At 41.6% G+C, this 26,018-nt stretch overlaps 1 protein-coding gene across 1 annotated transcript in view; it reads left to right on the top strand.

Annotated features, from left to right (window-relative positions):
- SHC3 (SHC adaptor protein 3) overlaps window positions 1-26,018 on the top strand; it is a 75,094-nt gene that overhangs the window by 26,442 nt on the left and 22,634 nt on the right. Inside the window, exons 3-6 of the mRNA XM_054031290.1 lie at window positions 15,851-15,914; window positions 18,063-18,182; window positions 20,711-20,764; window positions 25,917-25,968. Coding sequence (XP_053887265.1) covers window positions 15,851-15,914; window positions 18,063-18,182; window positions 20,711-20,764; window positions 25,917-25,968 — 290 coding nt within the window. The remainder of the gene's footprint in view (window positions 1-15,850; window positions 15,915-18,062; window positions 18,183-20,710; window positions 20,765-25,916; window positions 25,969-26,018) is intronic.

The following is a 26,018-nucleotide window of genomic DNA, read 5'->3' as shown; positions in this document are numbered from 1 at the left end:
TATTCCTGTTCGGCAAAGCACTTGTTTAGGTACGTGCTTAAGTCCCATTGAAGTCAATGAAACTTAGCATGTGCTTACCGTTAAACAAATACTTAATACTTCACTGAATAGGGGTGGACTGCTGAATTGGGGCCTCAATGCTTGAAATGCTAAAAAGCCTTAAGGAATTTTCTGTGTATATATTTTTAATTTTTCCTTCTGAAACCACACAAAAGAAGTGTTAATATTTTTTTAAATTAAAAATCTATAGTACAGAAAATATAAATGGAAAGAAATCAGTAGACTGGCAATAGAAATAAATACAAGCCTATTATTCTTTCCGGATAATCCATAATAAATAGTAAACATATACTGGGTAGACATTAGAATTTGTAAGCACAGCATTTTTTTAAATTCATCACTAAAAGATTATACTGCTTTAAAAACATTATCCATGAATAATTTTATTTATAAAGAAATTCTTTAGGGAGAAAAACAGCAAATGTTTGTTTGTATACATTCTAGTTTTAGGGCCTGATCCATTCACTTTGAATCAGGCCTCCAGTGTGGCAAGATGCCGGTATCTTCTAGCATTTGGACAGTACAGCTTCCAAAAACCATAGCCAAATCAGGTGTCACAGATCCATGGCAATAAACCATTCTGTTTGAAAAGAAAAATATAAAATGGGATTAGTGGAGAAGACTGTTGTCTTTTTGAATTCAGGGAGATGGGTTGTGAAGGGTGATTCTGGAAAACACCTCCCAGTTTCTAGTTGTCTATCTCAATCAAAGAAGACATGATACATCTGTTATGAAACTAATACCTCTCGTGCTTGGATGTCATTCTTGTAGATTCCATGGACCAGATTCAGAGCTTTTGTACATGGGTGTAATTTCACTGACTTAAGAGAGTTGCACCTGCATGCACCAGCTTTGAGTTGCCCCCATGGGTATGACTGCACTGCAGTTGGAAGCCCACTAAAAGTAGCAGTATGATGTTGTGACTCGAACTCTCAAGCCCATCCAAACCTCCGTGTCTGAGCTCAGGTGGCTAGCCGGAGTTTTCGCCAGAGCCACAACTTCTGCACTGCAATTTTTAGCATGCTGGCTTAAGCTGAAGTAACATGAATCTGTCTACCCGGACCCAGCTGCAGTGTAGGCATACCCTATGAGTCCTTTAACTGGGTGCTCAGATACTATGATGATGAGGGGAATAGAGAGAGAGAGAGAGATGACAGAACATTATATTTTCCTGTCAAACATTCTAAGCCTTAGAAGACATTTGAGAATATTTCTTGTAAGCTGTCTCCATGGTCTCTCTGCATGTGTTTCTTCAGTATTCACAATAATGGCCTTTTTTAAGTGACTTCATGCCAGACAGAATTTTAGTTCTGACACCGGCGGCACATTTGTACTTACGACTTCGAAAGTTAAGTGACACTGGCTTATAAAACAATTTGTAATAGTTACTTGCTTTGGTATTTTGTATCTGAATATGAAGCACTTGTTTTTTGGTATACACTTTCCTTGGTTTAGCATTGCCTTTTTCTCCAGTAACTAGTTTAAAGACTCTCTCTGCCCCTAAAACTCAACCTTTATTTGCCAATCAAAAAGCAGTATAACCTGCAGTCATTTTTACATGCAAAATGTCTCTGCTTCAGTGTTCTCTGAGCTCATGGTTATTTTTGGCTTTAACTGTGAAACATACATTTGGAAAATGACATTTTTCTGTTGAAGTTGTAGCATAGCTGATCACATGCTGGGCACTTCCTTGGCTCATATTATTTTGACCACATCTAAAACAAACAAACAACTGTCAGGGACAGTACTTGGTCCTGCTAGTGAAGGCAGGGGACTGGACTCAATGACCTTCAAGGTCCCTTCCAGTTCTATGAGATATGTATATCTCCATATATACCCCCTGCTTAGCAAGCAAGGTTCAGTTTAGGGTGACCCTCTCAATTATAGTGTGGGGAGGGATAGCTCAGTGGTTTGAGCATTGGCCTGCTTAACCCAGGGTGGGGGTTCAATCTTTGAGGGGGCCATTTAGGGATCAGGGCAAAAATCTGTCTGGGGATTGGTCCTGCTTTGAGCAGGGGGTTTGACTAGATGACCTCCTGAGGTCCCTTCAAGCCCTGATATTCTATGATTCTAAAACATAAGAAAAGTTGCAGGCAGAAAACCTTATGTTGCTTGAGGTTTCTGATTTTTTTTTAAAAATGATGTCACATAGACTCACCCCTCGGATTCATTCATAGGGTCTGATCCAAAGTCCACTGAAGTCAGTTGGAGCTTTGGATGAACTTTGAATTAGATGCTAGAACCTGAATCTGCATTTCACTAACATTAGAAATAATCACGGATATTAGAAATGCCTATGGCTTGGGTTGCGGTTAAAGCAATCACCACACGCAGTCTCTGCCTCACTTTGTAATTTTGTATTTCACATCATACAAGCTTATGTTTGATTAAGAAGTGACATATTTCCCCAAACTCACATTTGAGCTTTAACCTTCATGGTAAAATGTCACATATGCACCAACTGGTTCCTGCTGACCTCACTTATAAATAGAAAACAGAAGTCTCTAATAAGTCACATTTATTCTAGGATTGTAGTAATTCTATAGTTCATTTGTAATCAGTGCCAAATGCTCTGTATCATTGTCCTTGATTCTTGTATAAATGTTATATACCTGCTGTGCTATTGGGCCTGCCAAGTGAGGCATTATCAGTGCTTGCTTGTTAGCTGATTTCTCTGCAGCTCCTTCACCAGTGAGAATCATTTTAAAATTTGAAAACCCTTGTGTAGTGGATCATCATCAGCAGGGTTTGAAGCTGGGACCCGTGGTGCCTTTACTGCCTGAGCTAAAGAGTCCAGGTTCCATAAATTGCTCTATGACTAGCCACTGGAAGGGGACAGAGAGTCATGCTGTGTAAGCGTGGCTGCACCACTCCTCTTGGCTGGAGAAGATACACTGAGCTTCAAATGTCTAAGCAGTTCAAATCCATGTATGGACCTCTAGTTATAATGCAACCTTCCTGGCTGGCTGTAAGCATGGATTGCTCTTGCTTTAGTTGGTGCCATTTTGCTGTGAGGTCTCCTTGCAAATCCTATAGACTTGAAAGAAGAAATGGCTCCATTTTTGGCCTGATATAACTTCTGACGTCAGGTAATGTTTAGTAAGCACTATGGAGTCCAGTTTGAGAATATGAGCCCAGTCAGAGTCTGCCAGGATTCTGGAAACATCTATTTCCTGGTGGCCATGCTGAAGGCTTGTCACGTGAATGTGTGCACGGAGAGTAGCGTAGTCACTCCCTTTCTAACATTACATCAACAGTTGCTCCCGTGGCAGTACCATGATATCTGTCATTGCACACTCCTCTTCTCTGTGGGGCAGATTTTCAAAAGATTTCAGCTCTTACGATTGGGGCCAGATTTCTGAAGAGCTCAGCTCCCATTTAGGCATCACCATCAGTGGCCACATAGTGAAAAGAGATGAGCTCTTTTGAAAAATCTGACCCTGTAATTCCTTCCCCCTGACTTTTTCCAAATCAGTAATGAGTAAGGAGAGGTAAGAGATTCCTGAGGACATGATCACAGGTAAAGGGGCCAAGGAGTAGCTTTATCTGAGGCACAAAACCCAAGAGCTCAGAACATTTAAATTAAATAGGTAACACAGTTATTGCACATTAAAATAACACCGTGGGGTGGAATGGGAGGGAGATAAAGTTCCTAAACAAGAGGCCAGGTTAAAAGATTGTGTAAATGTCATATTTGATCATATATATTGTTCAGGTGTATAGAATTTATCTTTGGGCCAGATGGTTTGTGACTCCTTCTACTGGCAAACTTTTATTCACATGAATAGTCCTATTGAAGTCTATGGCTTGTCTGAATAAGTGCTCATCATGATGATTGTAAAAGACTCCACAGTCTTGCCCATAATCAAATGAAAACAAAATTGTAATTCACTGGGAGGTTCTGTTGATCTCAAGGGCCAAAATTTCTAAAGCAGCTTTTAAAATTGTGCCCACAATGTGTCACATCTAAGTTTTTGCCTATGCAAAATCATATAGATTTGTGCATACCTGCTACATTGATGCATGCTTGCAGAGAGGAAGAAAGGGTTTTTTTAGCCAAATCACAAAACTGAGAGTCAGAATCCTGAGTTCTATAGATTCTGGCTTCTGGTGTCTCCTGGGACAAACCACTTAATCTGTTTTGAGCTCACAGGGTTGTGAGACTAAATAAGTTAATGCTTGTAAAGTGCACTGAAATCTTTGGATAGAAAGGACTGTAGAAGTGCAAACAATTAATAATACTGGCTGAGATTTTCAAAGCTGCCTAATGGATTTAGATGCCAAAGTCCCATGAGAAATTTTAATGGGACTTGGTGTCCAAATCCCCTAAAAAGTATTGAAAATCATCCCACCTATTATTATTAACCAGTATTTAGATACCCAAATCCAAGTATATGCTTGGGCAAAACAAACACATGAAAAACTGGCTGCAACTTTTGAAGGCCCAGAATAAATATGATTTGCTTAAGGATCTTCCTTCTCTTAAGGTCACTTCTGAAAAATGTAAGCTATTTTCACTGTTTCACTTGGCGCTTTGTGTGTCTAACACTTAACTTGAATTGTTTATCATTCTTAAAAATTAAAATGTTAAATATTTAATAGTTAATATACTTTCTCCTTAAGTGAAATCAATGATCAGATGCTTCCATTTACCATGCTGTTAGTAGAAGGGTATCAACAGTTTCAGTGCTACCCAGAAAAAGGTGGTATTATATTATTCTGTGGCTATGGCTTATGGAGAAATTAAAAGGTAAGTATAAGTTGAATGAGATTTTTCCTTGATCGTTGTGAAATATGAAGTTGCCAGAGGCTTCTACTACAGAACAAATGTGAGAATTAGAGTGCTATTGTATTGTCACTTGTATTGTACCTATTCTTTTGTAATCTCCACATGAATCTTTGAACGTTTAAATGAAAGTGCAAGCAGAAGCGTCAGCAGGTACAGGTAATGGTAAAATAAAAGCCAACTGAATCCACAAATTGCATAATTAACTATGCATTGGCAATTCTTGGCACACACATGAAGTAATGCTAACTTGCTTGGGCAGCGGGATGAACAGAAGTGTTTCATTTTCAACGTAGAGAAGGAGCCAGACAACTGAACTAACTGCAGCTGGCAACTGGTCCTAAATTCACCATGACTCCTTCCACCATCGCCACTGAAAGGGGCCACCTTTAAAGTTTTTTGGCCAGCCCATTTGTGTCCTCAAACTTTTTATTAAAAAAATAATCAGGTAAAATATTTTTGCAACACGTGCAATGTTTACTGTTCATCTAATACACAAGTGTCTACATCTGTGTGCTTACTGTTAAATTTGTTATATTATAATGAGCTTTAGTTACCATGTTGCATGCATGAACCGAATTATAATTATGTTGCATGTACAGTTTGTCATACTAGAGGTATCTGGATTACAAGCCTGCATGTTCAGTGTTGTTGTTAGCTAATTGAGTGCAATTACTTTAATGCATGCAGCATCTGAAAGCCATCTCACCATACGGAGTGAAACATTATGTTGCATGTTCTTTTAATAAGTAGATCACAGGAGTGGAATAACTTATATTAGCGATGGGCCTGAATACAAATCCTGATCCTAGTCCCCCATGAACTTTGTGGGGATAAGGTATTGAACCCTGCTCACAGTCCAGATCCAGATCTTGTAGTTGGACCCTACCTTCATAAGGTGCCGAACCAAAACCATAAATACACACTTTTCCATCCATTCCCCCCGCCCTGACTTTTGGAGAGGAGGTATTCAAAATCCAAATCCAAGGTACAGAACTAGGCTCAGGCCCACCACTAATTTATATTGATGACATTTCAATTCATATAGTATTTCTTTACATATTTTGTATTCTTTACAGAAACTTATTGCCAGCAAAGATCACCCAGAAGGAAGGAAGACATTGGGAGGGAAAAATGGCTCCACTATAGCTTATGAAGAAATTTAGGTAACATGTATTTCAAACAATGAGTCTTATGTAGTCACTGAATTCCTCCCCACCCCTCAGCTACTTGGAAAATATTACTTTTGCTTGGAAAGCACCAGGGTTCTATAGTTCACCTGTGGTTAATGGACCATGGATTTTGCCATCTGGATGGTACTGTAGGGGGTGTGTCATACATAGACTCAGATTGTATGTAACCCCAGCACACCCATGCATGGACAGAGGGATGAATAAGAAGCTTTTCTCCCTTTGAACAGCTACACAGGGGCTGAGCTCTGGGGAGCACAGGGACTGCTTGCTAGTGCTCCCCTCTTCAGGGCAGGGAGGAGACAGGGCTGTGCTCATAACCTGTAACAGCGGGCTGTGGAAGGAGAGCAATCTGCCCCATTTTTATGCAAGGCGGAGCTTTCGTTCCCCGCTTGGGGCAGGGCAGCTCCAGACAGACTGCCCCCTCCTCAGGTCTGTGACTCAAAAGTCATTGTCTAGCCCATGCTTTACATACTCTGAGAACCTTCAATGGAAGGCAGATTAGTAGTAGAAGTAGTAATTTATTGTTGAGTTTCATACTAGGAAATGTGCCCCATAGGTGAATAACTGCTACTCATATGCACCAGAATTATGAATAATACCTGGATAACTAATAATTTATAATACCTGATACTCATGCTTAACAGAGTAACAAATACTGATGGGGAATAATTTACATCTGCCAACTTAGCTCCCATAAAGTAGCATGCAAATGTGTTGGAACAAACAGGCTTTTTAATGTGCTTTACATTGTAAGCATCTTTAATTTTAATTTATTATTAATGGAAACATTTTCAGTAGTGTTGGATTAATTTGATTGACCTATGGTAGTTCAATAATAATGAACAAAAGTGGACAATAATGATAACTTATTAAGCCTGGGCAGCCCTCCCTGTCTCCTTCTGCTAGCCTCTGTGAGTAAGAAAGAGCTACAGAGAGGACAGGGTTGGGGGAGAGTTGAAGACCAAATTGCCAAAGACGTGGAGCTGCCAACTCTCCTATGGCTGTAGCTGCACCCTGCTCTATCAGACAAGAGGTTGATGAACCTGAGCAATTCTGTTGGCTTTTTCTTAGCAGAGATAAATAAATTCAGTTCAAGAATAGCTGTGTCTGTACTGCTGTATAAAATACAAATGTGTCCTGTCTCTGAGATCTTATGAAAATGTCTGTGTGTGTAAAATTTGGAGTTTGTGGCAACTGTGGATTTAGCCAGAGGGAGGCAAAAAGAAGTGAGACTTCTAAGGGCTACATTTTGAAAGTTGAACATTTTACTGGAGCAAAAAGAGATTAAAAACTGGGGACTCATTTAGTAGTTAGTGTGAAGCAGACGGGTTTTATTCCTGCTTTTAAAGGCAAATCTCAGTGCAAAGTTAACTGTGGAGTCATTACTTGACAATTAGGAGACTGTCAAATTTTTAACAGCAGATGGGCCATGGGACTTCAAACACATGGGGAAAACCAAGGTGTGGGGAAGCTGAGTGACTTTTTTACACCATGCATAATTAGTCTGTGGAATTCATTGACACCAGATGTTATTGAGGCCACGAACTTATCAGGCAGCAAATAAGGGATTGGACATTTATATGAATAATAAGGCTAGCCAGTTTTATAATCATTAATCCAAAAACAAGAGATTTTGGAAGAGTTGTAAAAGCTCATGCTTCAGGATTTAAGATAATCTCTAGCAATTAGTGAGAGAATCACCTGGGGCAAAGATTATCCCATATCTGCCTACCAAGGGCTCTGAAGTGACGGGTGTTGTCTGCTCTTAGAGACAGGGGACTAGATTAGACAAACTTTGGGTTTGATCTGATATGACAATTCCTATGTTCCTGTGCCCACTGTCATACTGTGAGCCGATGGCTGAGCTAGGAATAGAGCTTATGTCTTCTGTGTCTCAATCCATTGTCCTCCCCACTGGTCTATACTTCCAGAGGCCATGCTGGAATGGCCTGCAAAGGAGGTTAGAGAATTATGCCTTCTTAACTAAACTGATCTAGACTTAGGTTCTTCCTTTAGTTTGTTGGCATCACTGAACTCATCTTCCAAAAAGAGAATCCCTATTGCAAATACAGGGTTTTTCACACACACTATTTGTGTACACTAAAAGGTGTTTTTAGAAGCTTGTTTGAAAATTTACTCCTTGTACTGGAAGGGCTTTTAGAGTCTGTATGATGCTTAAACATAAAGGGTGTTATTGTCAGAAATATGCACACAACTGTGTGCACAAAAATGGAGTTCTGTGTCTAATTGGCATGTACAGTTGCCATAGCTGTGCACAAAAATCAGATGTGTATGCTCCTAAGATGCCAGTTAGGTGCAAAACTGACCCGGTGTGTATGCAAATTGTGTGGTTATAAATACAAGTTAGGTGTGTAATTGCATGCACAATTCCACATTTCTGAAAATCAGAACACCATAAACTAGTTTATTAGAAGTAGGATTTAACAATATGTATAATTCTCTATGCTGCTGGTGTATAAAACAGTAGGATTTTCTGGAGCTCATTGGTTTTATAAATCTGCATTTTATTCACATTTTGTATGGAATTTAGTAAATTTGTGAATAGATTCCCACAAAGGCTTGACATGAGTGAAAAGTACTGGTTGTTCTAAGATATTCTGTCTGGTGTGTTGCTTAATAAATATGCATCTATGGAAGTTTGAAAATAACTGAACACCACTAAACCAAATCAATGGGTAACAAATATCTTTGGCAGTGAAGGGATTAAAAAAGCATCCACGAATTGTTGACGCAGGATGCTCTGAAATAGCCTAAGGCTTGAGTGCACTGACTTCTGTCCTTAATTTAGAAAACACTTTTCAAATGCATATAGAAAACTCTGAGTTCAAGAGTATTAATTGTGCCAATGCACTTGAATTACTATTGTGTAGTTCAACATATATCTAACCATAAGTTATGTTCTGTAGCTAATCATTGCCAAAGATGTATTTCTCTTATTATAGTCGATTACACAGTCCTGATTGTGTATACGGTTTATAAAATGTGTTAAGGATAGAATGGCCAGCTTGTTTTTGTTTCCCCCTTACAGATCTATCACACATAGAGAGAATCCCACATTGCAAGAAACAAACTGAGAAGCTGAAGGGAAGAAAAAGAGGAATGGCTTTATATCTTGTTGTCTAAGTTTACCACAATTTGTTTGCCATATTCATCACCACCAGTTTATTCTATAAATCCTCCCCTCTGTTCCATGCTTTCTGTGACCTGGAATAAGTAGGCTAGTTCACATTCCTCTTCTGTGAGTCCACATCATTAGATCCTTTCACCCCTTGTACAAGCAGCTCTGCTCCAGGATTATTCATTGCCCCATTATATCACGAGACCTGTTCACCGTCCTTTCATCATTCTCTTCCATACTCTCAGTTTATGTTCATTAGCTACTTTTTCATCCTCACGTCTAACAGACCCCACCCGTTTGCCTCTCTGCCTTTAAAGCACCACTAACTATAATATGTGAGCACTAGCCTTTAAGGCTTCTTAATCCTCCCTTAACCACTTCAAACACTTCAAATTTACTGTGCCTGTTTTGTAAATGAACAAATATTCTGATTATTAAATATATTTCTGAAAGTTTACTTTTGGCCTCTGTGGGATTTATTCAGAATTAAAGTGTTAATATTAATTTTAATATAGGCAATTTTTCTCCTTGGCAGGTGGTAGCTATGTAATTTGTTTATTAAAAGGATTGGCAAAGATAGAGTGTTCAGAAATGAATAGTGGCAGACTCCACAATTTGTCCAAAAATGTGCAGTTCTTTTTCTAAGTAAATTAATTTAATGTTTGTTGCATACAATAGTTTGTCTCTTTGTTTAGGCTGGCAAAGATGTAGATGGAAGCATGGGGTAACATAGATAGACAAGAGAAAAAACAGCAAGTTTATGGCTATGGCATGCAAGTCATTTTGTGTGTGCAAATTGGTCAGGGTTTCTAGTCTCAAAATTGACCTACCAGTTTTTTTCTTAAAATTCAATTGAAAAGTCAATGCAACTTTTACATGTCTGTCTTTTCCCACAAAACAATAGCTTCAGTACTCTCTTTTCATAAAAAGTAATCAATTGCGGGAGTGAAATAAATTTAAAAAAATCCAAAATAAAACAAGCAAGGGTACATTCGTGTGATTGTCAAAACAAAATGTTTAATAAAGAAACAGTTTCGAGCTTCCTTAGAGCTAAAAGTGCACACAAAGTATGGTGGTTAAAGTTATGAAAAACAAACAACAGGACTATGGCCTTTTAAATGGAACATGATGCCAATGTGAAAGACATGCTTTTCTTTCTCACAATAATGTCAGATCATCATGGAGCACTGTAGGGAAGACTGGAGAAATTCAGTATTGCTGAGAAAATTACTTCAGATATGACCATCTGCAAAGCAGAAAATATTTAGGGCCAAATTTAGAACTCAGTATGTGGTCCTTACTGCAGTCTGCACAGAAACAAATTGTACAAGATATCAAGATAAGTGCTGCACTATGTGGTACATAGCTGAGATCAGTGCCTGGTTACCGTAAGGGCATGGGGTCCAGAAAGTTTTAAACATATTATTGAAAACCACTTTTCCACATCAAGCAAGATATTACATTTATGTCCAATTTTTCCAAAGTCCATGCAATTGATTAGACATGCAAATGTGCCACAAACCTCTGTATTTTCCTGTTCAGATGCGTGTTTGTATGCACAAGTCAGATAAGTGCACGCTCAAACTAGCAGCTGTATGCACAGTTAATTTGGTTTGATGTGTGCCTATACAGGGAATGGTGGGTGCAAAATTGCGAGGATGATGATTAATATGAAAATCAAAAGGTGGGTAAGGAACTGGTTAAAGGGGACAAAAAACAAAAAAGGGGACACTACAATGAGTCATGCTGAAAGGAGCACTGTCAGGGTGGAAGGAGGTTATTGGTGGAATTCCTTAGGAATTTGTCTTGGGACCAATCTTATTTAATATTTTCATTAATGCCCTTGGCACAAAAAGTGTGCTAATAAAATTTGTGGATGACACAAAGTTGGGAGGTATTGCCAATACAGAGGAGGACCGGAATATCATACAAGGAATTTTGGTGTAATAGAAATGGGATGGAATTTAATAGTACAAGATCATGAACTTAGGGACCAACAAGAATTTTTGCTGTAAACTGGGGATTTATCAGTTGGAAGTGACAGAAGAGAAGTCCTCGGTGTATTGGTCACAGATTGACCGTGAGCCCCCAATGTGATGCAGCTGTGAAAAAAAGTCTAATACAATCATGCATCAGGTGAGACATTTCCAGTAGATAGGAAGTGTTATTACCATTGTACAAGGCATCAGTGAGACCTTGTCCAGATGAGGAATACTGTTTACAGTTCTGGTCTCCCATGCTTAAGAAAGACGAATTCAAACTGGAACAGATGCAGAGAAGGGCTACTAGGATGATCAGAGGAATGGATAACCTTTCTTATGAGAGGAGACCTAAGGAGTTTGGCTTGTTTAGTGTAACAAAATGATGGGTATGGGGAGATATAAGGGCTCTCTATAAATTTATCAGAGGGACAAACACCAGGGAGGGAGAGGAGTTATTTAAGTTAATGGCCAATACTGGCACAAAAAAACAAATGGCTATAAATTGGCCATCAGTGAGTTTAGACTTCAAATTAGATGAAGGTTTCTAACCATCAGAGGAGTGAAATTCTGGAATAGCTTCCCAAGGGGAGTAGTGGGGGCAAAAAACCTAACTTGTTTCAAGACTGAGCTTGATAAGTTTATGGAGTGGATGCTATAATGAGGTTGCAATGGCATACGGCCCATCTGTGAATGCTGTTAGCAAATATCTCCAATGGCTGGAAATGAGACACTAGATGAGAAGGGCTCTGAGTTACTACAGAGAATTATTTCCCAGGTGTCTGGCTGGTGGTTCTCACCCACACTCAGAGTCTAACTGATTTGCCATATTTGGGGTCAGGAAGGAATTTTTCAGACTGGCAGAGATGTTGGGGCACAGGCGCTTAATTTCTAATCTGCTGGGGGGTGCTCCCCCCAAGCTTTGGTAAGGCCCTGCCCCCACTCCACCCCTTCCTCCAATGCCCCAACCCCTCCCTGCTTCTTCCTGCCCCATCTCTTCCCCGCCTCCTAGGTCCAAAGTGGAGGTGACCAGCCAGCTGTTTTCTTTCCATCTGTTTATCTAATCAGGGATCTATATGAGCATGTCAGTACGTGAGCTCCTGCATGCCTACGGGCCAAGTAAATGCTACACCTTTTTGCAGCAGCTGTAAGGATCACTTCTGAGAAGCTGACCCCAGATTTCTTTGGGCCATCCTGTCTTCCACAGGCAAAATTGCTTGGAGAACTTCTTCTCCAGCTCCACTATCTTCACCAGCATGCTTCAAAGATAAGCTAGTATTTCATTCAAAGCTCCTAATATCCCCACCAAAACCATTGTTAACTTTAGAACTGAGGTTGCTCTAGTGTATTTACTGAAAATCAAGGAAGTCACTAGTTAAAGCAATACTACGGTCCAGACTAGTTTCAACATGTCTTATCAGCTCAATATCATAACACCCAAATGCACTCTTGTCCTCCTGAGATCCACAGCACACTCTCTTTCATTTCACACACTCAGACACACAACCTGAACACCAAGCTCAGCAAGGTTAAGGTGTTTTATGGACAGATGTACCTGCAGTTGGAAGTCTGCAGTGTGTTATTACTGCCTAAGCTGATATGCATCTTGGCTCCCCAGCTGTCCTCCATCCCCCTTTCCAGATCCACTTCCCAGCTAACATGTGGAGTGCTTCGATTGGCTGGCTGTTCCAACAGGAGGCTGGTGATACAGCCAGCCAGCCAATCCTTCAAACTAGGTTTCCTTCCTCTCATTCCAGTACATTCACTTCCCCAACTTCAGACCTGATAAGGGTAGCCAGCAGGAGTCCCAATCTGATGGATTGACTGAGTTTCCTTAGTGTAGGGCTCCTCTCTTGACACTCAGTAGCCAGCCAGCAGAGAGGCCAGGCAACCAAAGAAGTACTGACCCCAGCTCAGCATCTGAGATGGAGTTGTCTCCAATGCAAAGATGCAAGCTGCACTTGTCAGGAAAATTTGCCTGCAAGTCTCCCTGTCCCCTCCATGCCTTCTGTTGCTGATAGTAGCTGGGAGATTGTGAGAGCAGGCAGGGAGAGTTGCTGGAAAATTTACCTGATAAGCACAGTTTGTATCTCTGCAGGGGACTGAACTCGACGACCTCTCGAGGTCCCTTCCAGTCCTAGAATCTATGAATCTATGAATCTGTGCAGTCAGAGTGGATGAGTAGCTGAAGAACTGCCCAGACCTGCTCTGAAGCACACTGGGAAGGGATGGGGAGTAAGTCTGGGAAGCCTGCCATGGGCTGGGGAGAAGGACTCCCAGCTGCTACCCAGTCTTCCTCACTGTTTTTGCAGGATCCAGGGCTCGCTGGGAGCCTGAGGAGCCAGGGGTGCTCATGGCTGGGCAGCAGGGCTAAAGAGGCAGCATTGGATCATAGACGTATGTGTTGGCTTTTTCTGGGATTAATGAAAACAGTTGTTATGAACAAGGAAAATATTTTTTTCTGTCTGACATTACATTTTCAAAAGTAGCCTCTGTTTGTGGTGCAGGGATGATGTCTAGGAGTGGGATGTTTTGTTGTACTGTGCTTGTGAGTCATGTCAGGTGTCATTTGCCAGCTTGCCTGATTGTTAACTGCTGTATCTGGGAGAGTTAATAACAATTTTACACAAAACACATTGCAGAAAATTCATCGGGGTTCTGAACTGGGATAGATTTGGAGACTAAATTCAATCATTGGACAGTGAAATGGAGGGATTTAGTCTTGCTTTAAGGGCCTGATCCAAAATCTGTTGAAGTTAATGGGAGTCTTTCCACTGACTTCAGGTGCATTGGTTTGGGCCCTAGGTGAGAAGTGCCACACAATTTTAACCAGGAGCATGCGCAAGGTGGGCAAGCAGGGGCACGACCCCCTCAGTCAACAAAACCAGGGTACAGAACTCCTCCAGAGCAGGGAGAGTTAGCTCCTCCTGCCCAGGGTCAGGGCAGGAGATCCAACTCCACGGGCCGCAGGGGGAGGAGAGGAGAGCCAGCTCCTCCAGCCCTGGGGCCGTGGGGGAGGAGGGGAAGAACCAGCTCCTCTAGCCATCAGGGGAGAGCGAGCGCCACAGGCCCCAGGGCTATGGGGGGGGGGGGAAGGGGTAGAGGGGAGCCAGCACCTCAGGCCAAGGGGGGCACAGAAAATGCCCCTCCAAAAGTGGCCAAATTTTTATTTCAGTGCATGCCCCAATCTTAACTATGTAGTCACTACTGATTCCTCCATAATAAATCAATAACTTCATTTGTTAGGCCATTCTCTGTGTGTGCGCTTGCACATACGTGTGCACCCCCTCCCATATGCACACTGATCACATACATTCACATAGACTATGGGTTGAAACAGTAACACAGATATTGTGTCAGAGTAGAATTAAAGTAATATTTCGATTTTTAATGATCCTTTAGGTTGGCTTTGAGATTTTGGTTATTTCTGGCTCTGTGAGCTTTCGAGTTTGCGGTGGGTTCCCTCCAATTTTGTTATTTTTAAAAATATTTGGTTGTATAAAATAAATGTCATTTGTCCATTTGGAAGTATACACATACTATTCTGTTAATAATTTGAAATCTCCCTCAATATTTAATATTGTTAAACAATATTTTGCAGTTTATCTTTAACAGTCCCAGTGGAGCCATTACAATGTATTGCATCAATCAAGGCTACATCCATTACAACACTGATATTAACATGACTAAGAAGGACTGTGCATGCACGTTTACGGATTTTCAAGAATTAACAATTTGGTTGTTGCATTTGACCTATTGTTTAAAACCGATAGGGCCTAAAGACATTCACCTACAGCTGCATGATCAGCAAAATTTCATTTTGAAATACAATCATATTCTTCATTCAAATTCCTCCTGAGTGTATGTTTCTTTCACTTAGCCTGCCAGCATTAATTTACCAATGACATAAGTCTGAGTAGAAAAAAAAACATAATGTTGGTGATATAAAGATATTTGTAGTGGTACAGTAATGCCACAAGTTATGTGGGTCATAATGAACAAATATCAGTAAAATCCTTACACCACAACACACTGTCATATATTTTCTTTACAACATACATTTTGCAGCAAAATGATTGCAGAAATATTTTAGAGTTTTGATACTATGTGAAACCAGGCTGGCTTGGTTCTGCACAAGCCTCAGAGGGGGAGGAAAATAACCGTCTCTATGTTCTAAATTTAGAAAAAAACCCAACATAAACACAAATGTTAAAAATGGTCTCAAATGGTGTTTAATAATTAAGAGTAGCATTATTTTAAGACCTGATATCTCACAGGGTAAAAAAAAAGAGACTTGTGCAGCATATACCAGCTCTCCAATGGTGTAAAGAGCCAATTTTTATCCTTGATGGTTCTCATGTTATTGCACCTTAAACCAAAAATGAGTATTGTACCTCAGAGCAGAGTAATCCAAATTTGGAGAAAATTCCACATTTGGGCAGGAAGGTAGTAGGGAAATGTTTTTGGCAGGTTGTATTTTTTAAAAAAATGGAGTCTGTTTTAAAGCTGATCAGAGATTATCTCTTTACTGGTGAGAAAAGAACTAATTGACTCACTAGTTATCGGGTCTTCACTTGTGACTGAATGCCATAAAGAATTAAGTTGTCAAATATTCCCCTTCAGTGCAATTTGAACATATAATGAGGAAACCAACACATCCATTTGCTATAAAGCTTATTTTCTGTCTCCACAGGGAAGCAATCAGCCGTGTTTGTGAAGCAGTACCTGGAGCCAAAGCAGCCTTCAAAAAAAGAAAGGTATTTTTCTTTCTTTCTTGTCAATGACGCATATTTCCTTAGATCAGCATAGCGGAAACCAGATGCAGTGAGCAGGTGTGTTTAAGTCAGCCTGAGAACTGCAGGTGCAGAATCTTCCCAAGTCTTGTCTGTGTGCAGCCACTGTAGATTGCACCTTCCGGTCAGCATCGCTCATAGAGTTCAAAGTAAGGGAGTGTAAGGATACTCCTTCCTCCCCTGTCTGGGATATCCATATCATGGCTAGTAGCATAGCTGGGTGGGGAAGTGGCTGGGGAGTGGGTGAAGTCTTGGCTCTGCCCCCACACTACTTGCCACAGCAAAGGGGGAAGTACACTGTGCTAGGTATATGGCTGACACAAACTGTTGCCCTCCTGGAGCAAGGAAAGAACCATCCAGTCACCATATTGTGACTCTGAGTGCCAGTACGATCCCGGCTCTATCTCTGGAGCAGCACAACTATGAACTGCCCCTGACTCAGGGCTTGTGGCAAAGCCACAGTTTAGCTCTTAGGAAGTCTAGTTTGCAGTGATGTGAGCTTGTATCTGAAATGGATAACTGCTGCACTATCAACAGAAATAGAATGTATGAGGGAGGTTCAGAACAAGAACCCACACACCGTCCTTGCTGAATGTGGCCTTTTTCTTGTAGCTGAGAGCCATGTAATATATATTTAGCTCTCATGGTCACAACGGGGGTACTGTATTTAACTCACAGTGAGACACATGCAAACACTAAAACAACAAATACCACAGCGACAATAGAATCTGCTTCAGAACAGAATTGTCTTTTCAAAGAATATCTTCCATATTCAGCCTTTTTAATGGGGGCTTTTAATCAGAAAGTAAAAGAAAGGCAAATGTCTTTTTTCTTGAAAAACAAAATGCCACAAAATAACACCGGGAAAATGGATGAAAGGAAGTTCCTAGTGCCCAATGAGCCATCTTGCTGAATCAGTGTGTCTAAGAGCAGTATTTCCTGTTGAGAGATTAGTATCTGAATACTTGGGTTCATCACTCATGAAAAATTGTACAGAGATTTGGTTGTGGAAAGCAAAATATATCAATGAGTGGAGATTGACCCACTGTAATTGAGAATTAGGTAGGTTGTCCATTTAGAAAATAAAATCCATGAGGAAAGTATTTCAGTTACTTTGCCGATGTCCGGTGATGTGTTCTATGTAGATGTCCCTCGACCACCTGATGGCGTCCGACACCATGAGTTGCTGCATCAGCCGAGTGTCACGTTGATCATTTCCGCATTCTCTCAGCACTCGCTCGAACTACTTTTAAAACAAACCAACCCTTTGGAAAGGGAAAGGGTGCTGGTAGCAGCTAAATCTTAACAACAGCAACAAAAAACACATGAACTTTTGCAGGTCTGTGCCCCGCCCTGTCTTCACGGTGACTCTCATGTTTTTGTCAGTTTCAGCTCATGTATCTTAATTTACATGGCTAGGGCAAATTCTTGTCTCTAGTCTGTAATATGGATTTATTACATAGTAATAAAAATTATTCTATGTGAAGTGTATGCAGTTATATCTCCTTCTATCTCTAATGAGAATAAGACTTTGCTACTTACTTGTAGCTAACAAAGTTATTCCTTCATCTCAAATATTAAGACTATGTGCTTTGGTGTTGTAAGTCCAGGGTTTGATCCCCACTGACTATTGCACAGTAATAATGCTTTGCAATCTATGGTTTGATGCTATGGATTCCACACTTATGCTTTAACCATTTTGTTAATTGTGTTATGAGGAATGACCTACAGAGAAAAATAACTGCCCAAATGAAGTGATCACTAGAGTAGAGTAAAAGTTGTCATTCTTGAATAGCAGCTCTTAAGATGTCAGCTGAGCCTGCATGAAGTGTACCATGTACACCTTGTACAGGGGAGGTTGGAGGGCTGCTATTAGCAAGTCAGGCTACTGTACTGGGTATAGACTGGCTACAGAGCTCCCTTCTCAGAGGCACACCAGATATGAGCCTTCCATAAGATCCTTTAATGAACTGCCAGGAACGGCTGAGGTTAGTTTAAATGGGGTTTGTTACACAGTGTCCCCACGTGGCTGAATAGTATAATACAGTTTAGCAATCCATTACAGTGAGTTGTCCTCGCGAAGCAACTAAAATGTATTACTTTACTTCACAGCCACCAAGCAAAGTTCTCTCTAGCGTCTTGGGAAAGAGCAATCTTCAGTTTGCAGGAATGAACATAACTCTGAATATATCCACCACCAGCTTAAATCTAATGACTCCTGATTCAAAACAGGTTTGTGTATAAAAATCCCTAAGTCCATTGATGAAGAGCATATCGTGAAATGTTTGCTACTTGATAAAATTCTCCTGTGCTTAAAGTGTTATTTCTTTATCAAATAAAAAAGGAATGAAAATGTAAAGTGCAATAGATTAGTTTGTTTACACATTTAACATAGATTGGTGAAAATAATGTTTTCACAGTAATTCTGTCATTACCTCTCAAAAGGTCCACTTTACAATGTGAAATGGCATTTTCTGGCAAAAAATGGTCCAGTTCCAAACTTTGGCTGTGTTTGGGTGGAGGTATTTTGGTTCTGACCAATCTACAGAGATGAATGCCTATCCCCAGTGTTTTTTTCTTTTCTTTTTCTATATATTGTGTTAGAAGGCATTCTATTCATAAGGTGATGTTAAAAATCCTGCTTTGGGGGTTTTGCACTTCAGTGAAATGTCTGCCTTTCAGAAGAAGGAAGCCTGTGTCAACCAACCCCTTTATTCTTCTCCTTTGTGCTGAAGGTATATACTGACTTTGGGGAATCACTGCAGTGGGTTGTGAATGATGTATGAGATGAGAAAAAATCTTGCTCGCTATGTATATAGAGAAAGCTGATAGTGTTGCATAATCACTGCTGTGCTATTTGCTGTGAGCTACGTACCTAGATGTGCCTAGATACAGCAAGGAAAAAAACCTGCTGTGCCGCAAGATAAAAAATAAACTACAAACCCACACACACACCTGAAAGGTTTCTTACTTTTTATTTGTCTTTTCCCCACCATCTTATAGATAAGCTGCTGTAATCTTCTACTACAGTACTAGCTCAAGCACTGTAGTAGCAGCACTATGGCATGTTGTAGTGTTTTGGACCATTATTAAAGAATCTGATAGTACTTTTTATAAGGGCAGTTGTCCCCAGCTTTCACTACTGGCACAAGGAGTTTTCCCTTAGTATGACCCATCTGCAAAACATATAAAAAACGGAAGGCATTTTAAAAATAAGAAGTCATTTTAAATAAAGGGCGAGAGCCTCAGCTCTGTGTAAAGCAGCAGAGATTTGGGGATGTCAATGGAGCTATGCTGATTCACACCAGCTGAGGGTCAACTCCAAATGTTTTGGCTTCTCTCCACAATATAGTTTCATTAACTGGAAATAGAAGAGATGACTGATATCATGTGTATCTATATTCATTACACAAGCTATGATGATACAGGACTGGGAAATAAAGGGGTCTTTGACAAACCAGCACTCTGGTGGAGGGCTCCTTCATTTCTGGTTTATACTAGGAGTGTTGGATTACCCCAGAGAGCATTCCTGGAATGTATAAAAATGTGGTCTGCTTTCTGTGGCATACCTTTCAGAATACTGAAAGCCAGGTTGGCCAAGTGGCTTTCTGATTAGTTCTTTATGGTGCTATCCAAGAAAGACAGGCTTGATTCTTGTTAGTAGTCTCTTGTTCGTGGATCAGCTTTGGACTGGAGAGAATGGAAAAACAGCATTCTTAATTTGGAGTAGGGAGGTAAGGGACCAGTTGAGTTGCTCTATTGAGTTGATCATGTTAGTTAGGAGTGACATTGAGACACAGAGTGAATTACTGTTCAGACCTCCTGGTACAAAGACCACCGTGATGCAGGTCTTTGAGTGATAGTGGGGAGAGAAACCCTCCCTTGGGGATAAAGGGAGGGTTTCTCCACTGAGAATAAAAATAATGAAAGATCTATTTAAAGGTTATAGTTTGGTGAGCAGATGGGGCTGGAAGTATTATGAAGGCAGCATGCGTTACATGGAGGAAGCACTTCACCTTATTCTCTGACCCTTTCTGACTCAGCAAAAGAACTCCAAGAGACAGCCTTTTTCTCAAGAGGGAGGTACTGCTAGGCATGGTCTTTCAGCTGCAGGGAAAAAAGGGGAAAGGAAAATTAGTCAGTTCAGGGAATGCCTCTCTCTATGACCCCCACTCCCTTTCCACTGCTCTGACAGTTAACCCCATTGAGCCAGAGAGCCTATCTGGTGTCCACAATGTTCAAATACACAGGAGGTTATGGAAGCGCCTAACATTTGCCCTCTATAGCCATGCAGGATATGGAAGCTCTGTATTTTGGGTGAAGTATACCCTTTTGCTACATTCATCGCTACCTGTGACAAAAACTCACTTCAACAGATTAAAGTTTCTCCAAAATATCTTCAGGAAACTGTATTTTCAGATAAGATACTGTATGGCAGGACTATATAATTTACTTGAATGCTGGGCACATTTTTATGTTCATTCATTGCTATTCTAAAATTTCATTGTCCTTCAACTTAAGGAAAACCTGAAGTAGGGATAGCTAATATTCTTAAGATTGTTTACATCAGCTGCATGTTCTCTGTGACTAACTCCTCATAGATGAAAGGCAAGAATTTATTTTGATCTTGTTTTCGGTTTTTACTTCACTCTCACAAAAAAAAAAAAAAAAAACAAAAAAAAACCCACCACCAACAAAGAGGTAATCTGCAAAAGAGAATCTACTGACTCATATTTTTGTTTTTTTTCTGATCCAAACAGATCATAGCAAATCATCATATGCAGTCTATTTCCTTTGCCTCTGGAGGTGATCCGGTAAGCATTTCTTTAGTCATTTTCTTCCATACGTATTGCTATAGGAGGACCTTATGCCAGGATTTATCTCATGTCTTACTCAAAGGAAAATATAAGCATGATAGCTTCTGTTTCTTATTTTGTAAGCTCTTCTGGACTGTTGCCATCAAGCTCTTTTGAGGGAAACCACTGACAGGCAGTCACAAATCCTCCTCTATGAATGAGTGTCAGGAAAAGTGTCAAAGGGCCAGGAGCATTTCATATAAATCTTATAAATCCTGTAAGTAGGGCCCTGTAGTTTTCAAAGTAAGCACAGTATTTTCACATGGATATCCTTTTACTTTTCATCTTGATTGTTATCCATTTTGCCCTTCCTGCAGTAAAGGACTGAGGATGTGGCTGTATTTCTAGCCTCGTAGCCCCAGGTAATTTTTCTTTCCTTTCTTTTTCCTCAACTCTATCTTATGAAAACGGAGAGCCAAATACTGTCCTCAGATATGTCTATTCCACTCATATGTTTGAGGAGAGGATGTGGCTTTTAGGAGAAGCCCAGTTCTGCATTTCTACACTTGCCATGTTTAGTTTTCCTCTCAGATGCCTCCGTGCAACTCACATTCAATTCAGAGGGCAGATCTGGGCGTTTTACTTATCTACATATTTGTTTGAGCTATCCTCCCAATTTCATACTAAATACGCTTCAGAATATGTCCTATCTATGAAGAATTGAGAAAATCTCAAAACAGTAAAAGTCCCTCCTGAGTCTTGAAAGCCTTTACTCTAGATCCGGGGTCAGCAACCTTTGGCATGCGGCTCGCCAGGGTAAGCACCCAGGCGGGCCAGGCCGGTTTGTTTACTTGCCGCATCGGCAGGTTCGGCTGATTGCGGCTCCCACTGGCCGCGGTTCGCCGTCCCAGGCCAATGGGGGCTGCGGGAAGTGACGTGGGCTGAGGGATGTGCTGGCCGCGGCTTCCCTCCACCCTCATTGGCCTGGGACGGCGGACCGCGGCCAGTGGGAGCTGCGATCGGCTGGACCTGCCGACGCAGCAGGTGAACAAACCGGCCTGGCCCGCCAGGGTGCTTACCCTGGCGAGCCACGTGCAAGAGGTTGCCGATCCCTGCTCTAGATTGATCAACCCAGTCCCTGTTGTCAGGGACAGGTCCGCTTACATGGCACATATAGCCCTCTCTATGAAATAACTCTCCCACCTCAACTGCAAGATGAGTTAACTGCACCAGTTCTTCAGGGCAAAATATCCTTGACATAATAATAATTCAGGGAGTAAAAATTAATCAACAGCACCTCTGAAATACCACAGCTTGCAATAGATACTGGAAATGAACAATTCCTGCAGCGGGCAGAGGAGTGATTAGTACAGTTGCCTGCCTCCATAGGAAAGTTCTTTGCCATCCCATCTGCCATCTCAAATGCTAAGTCCTAGAACACCCCCACCCATTGGCAGAGTGATTTACCAGGTAACAGCATTACCAGCACAGCAGTAAGAGATTTGAATTGAAATAAACAAGGTCTATCAAATGTTTTAGTGAGACGAAAGTCATGCCACTGAGTCACTGAGAAATCAAATCGTACCAAGTACAGGAGCCAACAAGAGCTGGTGAAACTGTAAAGTAGCATTCACACAACAAGACCACTGCATGATGATCTCATCCTGGGGGAGAGGAGAGTAGGTGTGAGCTTCCATTGACATTCAGCAGGCTTGTCACAGTAGGCTCCTAGTTGGGAGAACTTTAAATAAAAGAAAGAGCTTGCTCATGTGGTTCCTGTCTCTCACAGCTAAACTTAATTACTGCTTGATACACCAAACATACCAAACCAGCCTAGCATATATCCCAATATAAATGTATTGATTGTTTTCTTTCCTCTTCAGGGGTGAAATCCACCACCATTCCCACCAAAGTCATTCCCCATACATCAGGTCACTGGGAGTATTAGAGATGCATGAACAGAGAGACAGGGCTATTCTGTTCTGTTCTATACACCTTCTTTTACTGTGGTATCTGAGTGCATTGCAGTAGTGCATTAAGTGATGTGAGTGTTACAGTTCAGGGCAATTGCACCAGTATTCCCACACAGTGGTCCCTTGAGGGCACCCACTCTAAACTCCCAGCTCCTCAACCATCACCTCTCTTGGGAAGAGACCCACATCTCTCTCCCTCCTGACAGTGATTATTGCAGGGTGCACTGTTCCCTGTCTACATTATGATATTCTCAGCAAGCCAGACTGCCTAAACAGGCCAGTGTCTGCACTTTGCTTTCTCTCCAGAGGTTATGAACAGCTGTAATTACCAGCAGTCACAAGTTACTACACGACTCTTTCGAAGCAAGCACATTTATTCTTAAGATGAAAGCATTACAGAGAAAACATTAAAACAACAAAAGAATGTACACACATTCTAATAAGTTTATCAGAGTTCATCCCTCCCAACTCCTCCTGGCTCCATTAAGAGTCAGTGCTTCGAACCCCACAATGGAGCTTTTCTGTGGTCACAAATTCATAACAGCCTTAGCTCAGAACTAGCACCCTCACGAACAGGTTAGTCTTTCCTGTATGCAGCTTGGGCCTTTGAACTTGAGACTCCAAGAACAGGTAATCTGCAGATAATGGCCCTCTCCTCAGGGTGGAACTTCGAAAGACTGGGTTTTTGTATCACTGGAGGTAGGGAATTTGCATTCATCTCCCCTTAGAGATTCCTTGGGTAAATCACTTGACAATGTTTGTCCCCAAAAGCCCATTCTTACACATTGTTCAGTACAGTTCTTTGAAGTTCATAACACTTCCCAAGGTTCACAGCATATCTACCCATACAATCCCGGCCCACGATAATACATAACCTTTGCATTTAATACAGTGGACTCAAAAGATACTTAAACTTAACCCATTAAGGTTTTTTTCAAGGATATTGTAGGAAATTGCCATATCTGTCACAGGGACTAACATCTGCCACATGTGGTTTGTTCTTGCTCTCATCCTCTCCCCAGGAGAACTGTGTATGCAATATAATGTTTTGTTTTGGTAGGCGAAGTTGAAGAAGTGTGACTTGCATTTGGAGCGGAAGGTGTTGAAGTCTGTGATATCTTTACTCCTGAGGGATTTTGTTCCACAGTCTCAGACCTGGTCTACACTAATGCGGGGGGTTGAAGTAAGATACGCAACTTTAGCTATGCAAATAGTGTAGCTGAAGTCAGCGTATCTTAGGTCGATTTACTTGGCTGTGAGGACGGCAGCGAGTCGACCGTTGCTGCTCCCCCATCGACTCCGCTTCCGCCTCTTGCGAGCTGGAGTTCCGGAGTCACTGGGGAGCGCATTCAGGGATCGATTTATCCACGTCAAGACGAGACGCGATAAATCGATCCCCGATAGATCGATCACTACCCGCTGATCCGGCGGGTAGTGAAGACCTGCCCTTAGACTGGCTCTCAAGAAGGCTCTATCTCCCATACAGACAAGCTTTACTTTTGTGGTGGGAAGTTCCATTGTGCCATAGTTGTCAACTATGGTCTTCATGCCAGAGCTTCAGGCATGGGTGGCGGGTGAATGTGCCGTTGGGAGAGGCTAACCTCTGGCCCCTCCCCCTCTGCCGGAGGCCTGACCCCTCCTCTTCTGCTCCCCCAATGGAGCATGGAGCACCCCCTCCATGGTTGATGCCTCCCCCTGTGCTCCCCAAGCCCCAGTGTGCCAGGTGGGTGGGCGGTGTGGCCGGAGTGTCCACAGTCCCAGTGCACCGGGCAGGCAGACAGTGCGGCCGGAGTGCCCCCAGCCCTGGATTGTCCCCGGCTCCAGCCCCAGCACTGAGCAAGCAGGCAGTGAGGCCGGAGCAGCCCCAACACACCGGGCATGCAAGCAGCACAGCTGAAGCACCCCAACCCCAGTGCCCCCAGCGCCGGGCCTTGTGCACATTGGCTCCAGCCTCTTGGCCACAGAAGAGCAGGAAGGAAACTGGAAGCAGGCAGGAGGGGGTTTCAGGGTGGAGCATGGGCGGGGCCACACCGGGCTGTTTGGGGAGGCACAGCCTTCCCCTGCCTATGCTACCCACCGCCCATGGCTTCAGGCAATCTTTTAGATATTGAGTGTCTTGGACGAGACCCTGAGTCTTCTCTCAATTGGGGCCTCATCCAAAGGCCACTGATGTCAATGTGAGTCTTTTAACTGATTTCGAGGGCTTTGGAAGAGGGCCTTGCATGGTGTAAATTAAGGGTAATGCTTTAGAAGTCAATGGAGTGAAACCAGAGTGAGTGGGATCAGAACCAATCCTGTAAATGTTCTTGGAATAAAACAAGAGTTGCTTTTGCACATGCTTGCTGTCTGAGCTGCAGGTGTTCAAACAGGATATTAATATGGTGCTCAACAGGGCATAGTTAGGCCTTGTCCACATTAAAATTGAATAGATGCCAGCATTAGCTGTGCTTAAGGGCAAGATGGAAAAGCTTTTTAAAAAGGATTTTGCTTATCTGGCCAGCATTCCCTAGCCTTATTTATCAGTTAAAGGTAGTCACAAAACATAAAAACGTAGCCTGGAAGACATGTAAAATAAAAATTTATTTTTCCTTATTCCCATTTTATTTGCATCCTTGTGTTAGGTTTACCTGAGAGTTAGTCTGTAGCATGGTTTTATATCATGAGTAAACTATCCACACTGGTCAGGGAAACCATGCTGGAAGCCTGCTACAGACTAACATGCTTAAACGTGGATATTGATGGTATAGAGTTAAATATATTGTGAACATGGCCTTCAGACAAGTTTCAGAGTAACAGCCGTGTTAGTCTGTATCCACAAAAAGAAGAACAGGAGTACTTGTGGCACCTTAGAGACTAACAAATTTATTAGAGCATAAGCTTTCGTGGACTACAGCCCACTTCTTCGGATGCATCCGAAGAAGTGGGCTGTAGTCCACGAAAGCTTATGCTCTAATAAATTTGTTAGTCTCTAAGGTGCCACAAGTACTCCTGTTCTTCTTTTTATGGCCTTCAGAGTGATTCCATACAGAGGAAGTACTCAGTCATATTGCTGTGTGTAAAATGGTGGGTTAGCTATCTGTCCCACCCTCACCACCAGGCTATCACTTCATGGGAAATACTTATGTGATATGCTCTGCTCTTTTGTTACAGTGCAAAAGCAAATTCATTACATAGATATATATATCCATTTTTTACAGGATACAACAGACTATGTTGCATATGTAGCTAAGGACCCTGTTAATCGCAGAGGTAAGGTATTTTCTATATTTAGTGCCTTCCATTTAAAAATATAAATTCAT

The sequence above is a fragment of the Malaclemys terrapin genome, chromosome 6, assembly GCF_027887155.1.
Source record: "Malaclemys terrapin pileata isolate rMalTer1 chromosome 6, rMalTer1.hap1, whole genome shotgun sequence".
NCBI classification, from domain to species: Eukaryota; Metazoa; Chordata; order Testudines; family Emydidae; genus Malaclemys; species Malaclemys terrapin.
Note: the sequence above shows the minus strand (reverse complement) of the source record. Positions and strands in the feature narration are given on the sequence as shown.